The sequence below is a fragment of the Condylura cristata genome, unplaced genomic scaffold, assembly GCF_000260355.1.
Source record: "Condylura cristata isolate star-nosed mole 26May11 unplaced genomic scaffold, ConCri1.0 scaffold00015, whole genome shotgun sequence".
In the NCBI taxonomy this organism is placed as follows: Eukaryota; Metazoa; Chordata; class Mammalia; order Eulipotyphla; family Talpidae; genus Condylura; species Condylura cristata.
In genome coordinates, this window is record NW_004567116.1 from 6833243 (window position 1) to 6842844 (window position 9602).

General features: G+C 34.6%; 2 protein-coding genes across 2 annotated transcripts; both read left to right on the forward strand.

The window, feature by feature from the left end:
* The first annotated feature begins 522 nt into the window (after positions 1–522).
* Positions 523–1512, forward strand: LOC101635829 (olfactory receptor 10AG1-like). The gene has a single exon (XM_004683488.1). The coding sequence runs from the start codon at positions 523–525 to the stop codon at positions 1510–1512; it is 990 nt and encodes a 329-aa protein (XP_004683545.1).
* A 5895-nt stretch (positions 1513–7407) lies between these two features.
* Positions 7408–8364, forward strand: LOC101636049 (olfactory receptor 10AG1-like). Its single transcript, XM_004683489.1, has one exon. The coding sequence runs from the start codon at positions 7408–7410 to the stop codon at positions 8362–8364; it is 957 nt and encodes a 318-aa protein (XP_004683546.1).
* Positions 8365–9602: the final 1238 nt, after the last annotated feature.

Genomic DNA, 9602 nt, shown 5'->3' on the forward strand with positions numbered 1-9602 from the left:
GTTTTGTTTTATTTTGTTTCTGAGTTTATCATTCTCTGTTTTGTCTTGTCATATTTGTCATATATATATATATATATCATATATATGTCATATATATATATACACACACACACAATTCACATATAATATATATATAATAGAAAATATTTATATATATATAATATAAATATGATGAAGAGGAAAAGAGTTTCTGGTTTGTATAAAGGAATTTTAGAATATAGATATCAAAATATATTATCAAAAACCTGAAACAGGAAAATTGGTAAAATGGGAGAACAGCCCATTTTTATTTAAAAAATAAAACATATACATTTTTTATTTTATTTAAAAAGGTTTTTTAAATAAACCTTTGTCAGTGGATATAAAAATTGTTGACTTAACATTTTTGAATGTTTTATTTTTAACCATTTTTGAAATAATTTTTAAGATGATTTAATTTTTAAATTAATTTAAATTTCCTACTATTCAGGTAGGTAGAAATGACTGAATGACTTTTAAGCCTTGATTTCATTTTGTTTATAGATGGAACATACAGGACAAAATTCCCCTTTGGGGAACCACACTACACTGGTGGAATTCATCCTGATTGGGTTTTCTGATGTCCCCAAACTTCAAGGTTTACTTTTTGGTGTATTTCTGATTATCTATGTCTTCATTCTTACGGGAAATAGCCTCATTATCACAATCACTAAGGTTGACCCTTCACTGAAGACCCCCATGTACTTTTTCCTTGGGAATTTATCCTTTTTGGAAATATGTTATGTGTCAGTTACACTCCCTAGAGTGTTAGCAGATCTCTGTAGACAAAATAGAAAAATTTCCATTCTGGCCTGTGCTGTTCAAATGTATTTTTTCCTTATCTTATCAGCCACTGAGTGTTTTATCCTCACTGCCATGGCTTATGACAGGTATGTGGCCATATGCAACCCACTACTCTACCCTGTCATCATGAACAGTAGGCTGTGTATACAGCTGGCAGCTGTCTGCTGGACCACTTCTATTATAATACACATAGTGTCCACTTGCGTGATCTTTTCTTCACCCTTCTGTGAACGTAACAAGATGAATCACTTTTTCTGTGATGTTCCTCCAATTGTTCAGCTTGTTTGTGGGGACACTTCTGGAATTGAATTGATGACTTACATTATTGCTGCCTTGGTTGTCACGATTCCTTTTTTGTTGATCCTGGCATCTTATGTGAAAATAATCTCCACCATCCTGAAGCTGCCATCAGCCACTGGGAGAGCCAAGGCCTTCTCCACCTGTTCTTCTCATGTCATGGTTGTGACTTTGTTCTTTGGATCAGGCATCGTTGTGTATTTGAGACCTAAGTCCACTCACTCATCAGGAATGGACAAATACTTTCTTTTTTTTTACACCATTTTGACTCCCTTGTTTAACCCCATAATATATTGTCTCAAAAACAAAGATGTTATGGTGGCCTTGGGAAAATTCCTCCAGAAATGGATTGTACTGGGACTCATAACTTCTAAAAATTCATCACATTCTTAATATCACTTGTTAAAAAAGTTGTTTCTTATTTGCTTCACAGTCTCCACTTGGTTTTTCATTTATTCTGTAAACCTGACTTATCCTTACTGAGTGGTCTCATATTTTTATGTCTCAGAAAATATACCAGTCATCAATTTTTTTTTTAAAGATTTATTTATTGATTCATACAGGCCAGAGGCTCAGGGGCGGTGAGAGACTTCACCAGAGACAGAGTAGGGAGCAGAACAAGCAGATCGATGAAGCACACTGCTGAGGGAATAAGTGGGCGGGTCAGGAGAGGTCTGCTGTGCCATGTGGTCACCTCCGGGGTAGGCGGGGATCGAACTCATGCGGAAATGGCTTAAGCTTCTTGTGCTGTGCTTTAACCCGCTGTGCCACCAGGGAGGGCCCAGTCATCAATTTTAGAGAGTAAATTATTCTGAAACCTATCAGGGTATAGATATATCTTTAAAACACATTGGACTTATTAAAATTTATCTCTTCTTTTGATGTTGCTACAATTTCTTTATATTATCAACATTCTAATTGTAATTCATCTTTATATCCAGAAGTGCTATATTTTCTGTAAGATAACACTTCTAATTAAATGCAATAGACTGAAAGGATGATTAATAGCATAAGTGGAGTTGTTTTGTTTTACTCCATTTAGGTAACTAATGTGAGCTGAGACCAGAAACCAAAAAAGTGTGAAATATATTTTTAAAAGAATATTTTCACTGTTTTTGTTCAATTACAAGTAAGATTTCAAAGTACACTACTCCTACTTCTTGACTCTTTATTTTTAACTGTAATAATGCACACATGGTACATTTATCCTACAAATTTAAGCCAGATAAATTTGCATTATACTCATAAAATGAACATTTGAGTATTGGTTTGCTTATACATCCTATATTTGATATAAAAATATTCACACATGAATTTTAAAAATGCCATGCTTTTGAAAACCTTAACATTAAAGTTTGAATCACTTAGATCAGCTTATGTGCAAAAAACTGCACAATACACTGTTTTATCTAAAATAATAGCATTTTGTGAATTGTGTCTTCCTCAGATTCACTTTTTTACCACTATGTAATTTTCCCACCTTTTTGATAGCCATGATTTCAGTCTCAGTGAACTACAATCACTTGTCCAAATTCATATATATTATTTGTATTAGTCCCTATAACTAAGAATATGATATTTTCCTTATTCAAACAGAGGGCTTTACCAACAAATCTGGCTATGTTTGAGTTTGGAGATTTATAAAGCTTCATTTGTTGAAGTAACAAAAATGTGTTCTAATAATTTGAAAATTGGTATTGAGCGGTTGCCTATGTATAGTCTAACATTGAGACTTCTGATGCCTACTCCAGCCTTTCCCAATTGGGGACTTGCTCTTCTCTCCAGAGATGGAGAAGAAGGGGAACAAGAGACAGAGGAGTGGCCAGGGGGCTAATGCTCCCCCTCCCTGCCCCCCAGAGAACCAGGCTTCCATGAGTTGGTTGTCCTTCCTGATACAGCCTTGCTAATCTCTGAGCTATCAGAACACTGAGATTTCTGTGTTTAATTATTTTAACAGTTGCTGACAAAAGAATAGCTGTAGGAATTGAGAAAGTCAAATTTATACATTTATGTTACAAATTTCAAAATCCCCATAGGTCACCTACTTTGTCTAGTCATTTGTCTTTGGCGGCATTTTGGCCCCCTATTGCTGTAAGGGAAAATTCTAACAAGTAGAAGCATTTATAAGAGACTTTGTAAAGGTCACTTCAGAAAAAAAAGATATCATAAGAGACTACAGAGTATATCTCTTTGGCAACAAATAGGAAAATTGCAAAGTACTATGAGAATATGACCTTGCAAGAAATCTTAAACAGACCAATCACAAGCAAAGAAGTTAAAGGCATTATCAAAAATTTCATTTAAAGCAGAAATTGAGCCCTCCCTGGTGGTGCAGTGGGTTAAAGCACAGCATTAAGCTGCTAAAGCCACTTCAGCATGAGTTCGGCATTAGTTCGATCCCTGCCCCGGAGGTGACCACATGGCGTGGCAGACCTCCCCAGACCTGCCGGCTGCTCCCCTCAGCAGTGTACTTGTCGATCTGTCTGTTCTGCTCCCCACTCTGTCTCTGGTGAACCCTCTCACTGCCCCTGCACCTCTGGCCTGTACCCCAGTTCTGTATGCATAAATAAATCAATCTTAAAAAAAAAAAAGAAATCCAGGACTTAATGGAATTACTAGTGAGTTCTACTTCATAAGTGAGAAAATAACATCTAACCTTCTTAAACACTTCTTAATAGAGGGGAAGATGGAATGTTCCCAAACATGTTCTGTGATGACATTAGTCACTAGCAGAAGTGAGGACCTCACAAAAGAAAACTATAAACCAATATCCCTGCTGAACAAAGATACCAAATGGAGAAAATTGGAAAGAATAACATGTAGCAGAATAAGTAAAATGAGTACTTAACAAACACTAGACATTTAAATAGGAGACAATTTGATAAATAGAATATTAACAAAAAGCCCAAACTGTGGAATTTAATAAGCACCCCAAGAAGGAAGATTCATAACACTAATAAAAGTAACTCTACCTGATCTTTCTTACTAGCTTCAAAACCTCATAATGCCATTTTCTCACCAAGCCTTCTTGACACAAATAACTGGATACTAGTTGTACTCTATCTTCTTGTGTGATACTTGCACTCTTATTAAAGTTTGCTCCTGCTATTTTATTATAGTTCATTATTATCTCAAGAATCATAAGGTTACAAGTATACACGTCTCTTCTTGTGATCAAGTTCATTTGTGAGCTAAATTTTCTGAACTTGAAATATAGATGTGAATGTAGTCCACTTTTCATTTTTTAATAGTAATGAAAATGTAAAATTGATATATGTAATATAGATAGATTAAGTTCCTCATGTGATCAAAAGATCACAACAGATGAGATGACACATGAGCTCCATATACTTTCCAGGGCATCTTCTTTGGGTAAAGTCATGGTGTTTCAACCATTTGAATTTTACACAGATTTCACACAGAGATTTAGTCCAGTGTTAGGACTGGAAACACCTTCTACAGCCTTCCCCAATGGAGACGTGTTCCACTCCCCAGAGGTGAGAGGGTGGGGAGCCAGGGACAGAGGGGTGGCCAGGGTGAATGTGCCTTATTCCTCAGAGACAGCCTCAATGCATCTGCCGCAGCCAGACACAGCCTGGGTACGTTACCCCAATTACCACCAGGTCTTTGAGCTTAAAGCAAGTCTTGAAGCAATAATGTTTCCATAGTGAATAAGAGGTTGCTTCCTACCTGACATGAACTGCTGGTTTCAGAAAATGTGAGTTCAAGGAAAAATAATAATAGTTGAATTTATGACTTGATCATTAAAGCCAGGAATTTATGATGACACTCTATTCTTTATAAAACTCCACACCATGATTTCTCGTAATAGGAAAAAGGTAAGCAGTGATAATAATCCCCCTGCCTAGTTTATTGTAGTGTATTTTTAACTCAAAGCAAAAGTTTAAAATTACAATTTCCTTTCTTGTCACCGAATTCATGTGCAAGCTAAATCTCCTGAACTTGAAGTATATACTTAAATGTAGTCCATCTTTCATTTTCATAATACTAAGGAAGATGCAAATTGGGTATGAAAACAACTTGGTGTAGTGAAGAGTTTTGCATTACAAGTTTACTTATATTTCTGGACATTAACTTAAAAAATCATTTCTTATTTTATATTTATGATGCCCACTGATTAAGAATGTGGAGTCGGCATCACACACTGCAGGGTGTTTGTTCTCCTGGGTCAGGTGGTAGCTTCTTGACACTGGGCAACTATTTTAACCTTTCTATGCATTGGGTTTCTTTGTGCAAAATGTGTTTATTATATAAGATGATGGTACAGATGAGACAGAAAATTAAAAGAAATACCCAAAGATAAAGGTATTTTCTACCAGATGTTGTTCTAAGTTGGTATTCGCCCAACATGCAACTACTAACTTGAAGCTTAGAATTCCTGTAAATTAACACACTATTCTTGCTTTCTTCTTCAGACTGAGAAACATCCACTCCATGACTGGGATAAAAGATGAGCAGACTTCCAGATGAAATAAAATGGGTATCAGTTAAAATAATAATGATAAATTCAACCAGTATGATAATGATCATATAACAATGCCTAATAGTACTAACTGTAGTTTTTAAGCCAAACAGTTAAATAAATTGCTTCTTACTTTTCAAAATAATTCCCTGAGTTTTATATTACTATTACTATGTATATTTTTTAAAAGGGTAACAAACCTGTGATAATTAAATAAGGGCATATTACCAAAATCTATCTTCTTTACTTTTTCAAAAATCTTTTCTTACATCAATGTGCATTTTTGTACAGTGTGTGATTTATAGGTTAATTAACTCAATGTTAAATTCTGGGAGATTTACATTTCAGAGTGCAGTGCAGTTGTGTTAGTGGGAATCATTCCATGACTCATCAGCAGGTGTTCATAAACCATTCACACAGGTAAGCACTGAACAACTAACTGTTTGGAATACAGAACTGGTAAGGATATGAGGGCCAACACTGTCTGCAGTATTTGATGATTTTTCTTTAAAACTGAAATAACAGTATGATTCTGTGATCCCTGATGTCTGACAAAATCTTGGTGTAATGTCATTTCTTTACAAATCCTACTTTCCAGCAAGACCAAGTAACTATTTCCATATAGAAACTGCACTAGATTCTAGGGTGACATCTGACCTTCCCATCTGAGTTGACCTCTCTGTAAGCTCTGAGTGAACTCATATCATTCCCATTATTATTTTAAATACCCAGACTCTTGACGTACTCTGCATTTATGGTTACTTAGTACTTATTCATAAGAACCACATTGGTTAGTATATAGCATATTATATATATTACTATATTGTATATTATTTATACAATGAATGATTGGTTATACAATATGCCCAACATATTATTATTCATTATAAACTACAGTGATTACTATATTGCATTTCATATTTGTTACTACATTATATATTGATAACTGTCTGAAACATCTATTAAATATTTTGGGTTAATGAAAATTTAATTCTCATTTGCAATATGGTTTCTGAAAGAGAAAGCAAACATAAATAGGGAAGGTGAAATAACTGGAAATTTTAGAAGATATAAAATGGGAAAAGCAAAAAACAATGGATACTAAGATTAAAAATTAAATGTCATCAGAACAAAAAACGTAGAGATGGCAGGAGAGGAGTAGGGGTGTACATTCAATTTCAGGTTATAAAAAAATCAGAGCCCAGGGCTCTAATCACTTCTGTTGATTACTGAGTAATAAACTCAGATGAGCCACAGAGAGGTCTCCTTTAGTATATGTTGTGAGAAAGTATATTCATCAAGCATTTTCCCTGTGCCAGGAAGAAAGGAATTTAATATGAGTGAAACATAAGAAACCCCTTTTAGAATTCACAAATTATATCATTTCTTTGAGATTAAAAGAATGAAAAGTAAGATGAAAGCAAATTTATGACAAAAGTAGACAGTCTACAAAAGGTTCCAGGTTACCTAGAGTTATCTGAGACTATGTTCCCAGACATCATTTCTCTGAGTTTACCATTCTCTGTTTTATCTTACTTACAATATGATCAAGAAGAAAAGTTTATGATTTCATATGCAGGAATTTTAGAATATTGGTATTGAAATATATTGTCAAAACCTGAAACAAGAAAACTGGTATCTGACGTGTGTCATTGAATATAAAATCATTGATTTAAACTTTTAGAAACATTTTATTTTTAACCATTTTTAGGATGATTAATTCTTTAAATTAACTTAATTTCCCAATTTTCAACTAGGTGGAAATGATTGAATGACGCCTAAGCCTTGAAATAATTTGTTTATAGATGGAACTCTCAGGACAAAATTCTCCCCGGAGGAACCACACTACACTGGTGGAATTCATCCTGATTGGGTTTTCTGATGTCCCCAAACTTCAAGGTTTACTTTTTGGTATATTTTTGATAATTTATATCTTCATTCTTATGGGAAATAGCCTCATTATCATAATCACTAAGGTTGACCCTTCACTGAAGACCCCCATGTATTTTTTCCTTGGGAATTTTTCCTTTTTGGAAATATGTTATGTGTCAGTGACGCTCCCCAGATTGTTAGCAGATCTCTGGAGACAATCTGGAAATATTTCCTTTTTGGCCTGTGCTATTCAAATGTATTTCTTCCTGATCTTGGCAGACACTGAGTGCTTCATCCTCACTGCCATGGCTTATGACAGGTATGTGGCCATTTGCAACCCACTACTCTACCCTGTCATCATGAACAGTAGGCTGTGTATACAGTTGGCAGCTGTCTGCTGGACCACAGCAATTCCAATACATATAGGATTTACCTCTGTGATCTTCTCTTCCCCTTTCTGTGAACATAACGAGATGAATCACTTTTTCTGTGATGTCCCTCCAATTGTTCAACTTGTTTGTGGGGACACTTTCATAATTGAGATACTGACTTACATGATTGCTGCCTTAGTTGTCATTACACCTTTTTTGTTGATCCTGGGATCTTATGTGAAAATAATCTCCACCATCCTGAAGCTGCCATCAGCCACTGGGAGAGCGAAGGCCTTCTCCACTTGTTCTTCCCACCTCATGGTTGTGACTTTGTTCTTTGGATCAGGCATCATTGTATATTTCAGACCTAAGTCCACTCACTCAACAGGAATGGATAAATACTTTTCTCTCTTTTACACCATCTTGATACCTGTGTTTAACCCCCTTATATATTGTCTGAGAAACAAAGATGTTATGGTGGCTTTGGGAAAGTTCCTGCAGAAATGGACTGTACTGTGATTCATAACTTCTAATGACCCATTGCATTCATAACATCACTTCTTAGATATTGTTTCTAATTTATCAGTCTCCATTTGGTTTTTCAATTATTTTAAGACCCTGAATTTATCTGAATGCATGGTCTCATATTTTTATCTCTTATAAAATTAACTCAAGACATTATTTTTATAAAGTATTCTGAAACTTTATGTAGAATATAGATATTGCTTTAAAACACACTGGAATCATTAAAGTTGATTTCTTCTGTTGTTAAGATTTAATTATGTTATCAACATTACATTTTTAATTTATCTTTATATGTCCAGAGGCATTATATTTTCTGTAAGATGACAGACTTCTACTTAAATAAATTAGACTGAAAGAATGACTAACAGCACAAGTTTAATTATTTTTTTTTATTCCATTAGATAGTTAACATGAGCTGAAACCAGAAACAAAGAAGGAAACATATATATTAAAAAAAAAGTTCAGTGTTTTCCAAATATGAATAAAATTTCAAAATACACTATCTTCTTAACTTTTGTTTTTACCATTAATAATGCATACATAATACATTTACCCTTAAAAGTTAAGCCAGATAAGTTCATGTTATATTCATAAAAGAGCTTTTATGTATTGATTTATTCAAACATATTATATTTGATGTAAAAATATTCACACATGAATTTTTAAAGAAAGTCATGATATGAGAACTTAACACTTTAGTGTCTGAATCACTAAGATCAGCTTCTGTCTAGAAAACTATGCAATAAACATATGATAGCAGTTAGTGAGCTGTATCTTCATCAATTTCACTTTTTACCATATGTGATTTTCCCATTTATGTTTTTGATAGAGAAAATTCCAGATTCGGTGCACTATGATCACTTGCTCAAATGCATATATATATTTTATATCAGTCCCTATAACCAAGGAAACTTCATTTCCCTGATCTGAATAAAAGGCAGTAAGAAACTAAATCTCTAGAGTCTTACCTAGTTTAATTTTCAAAGTAGAGAAATTCTGCTTTAATAATTTGTAAATTGGCACTTACAGATTTCATCCTTAAAGCCTATCATTGAGACTGTGAATCGGTTCCCCAGCCTTTCCCAAAAGGGGACTTGCTCTGCTCCCCAGAGATGGAGAGGATGGTAGAAAGGGACAGAGGAGTGGTCAGGGGGTGGGTGTTCCTCTTCCCTTCCCTATCCCCCCAGAGAGTGAAGCTCCCACGAATCACTAGCCCACCCTGAGAAAGCCTT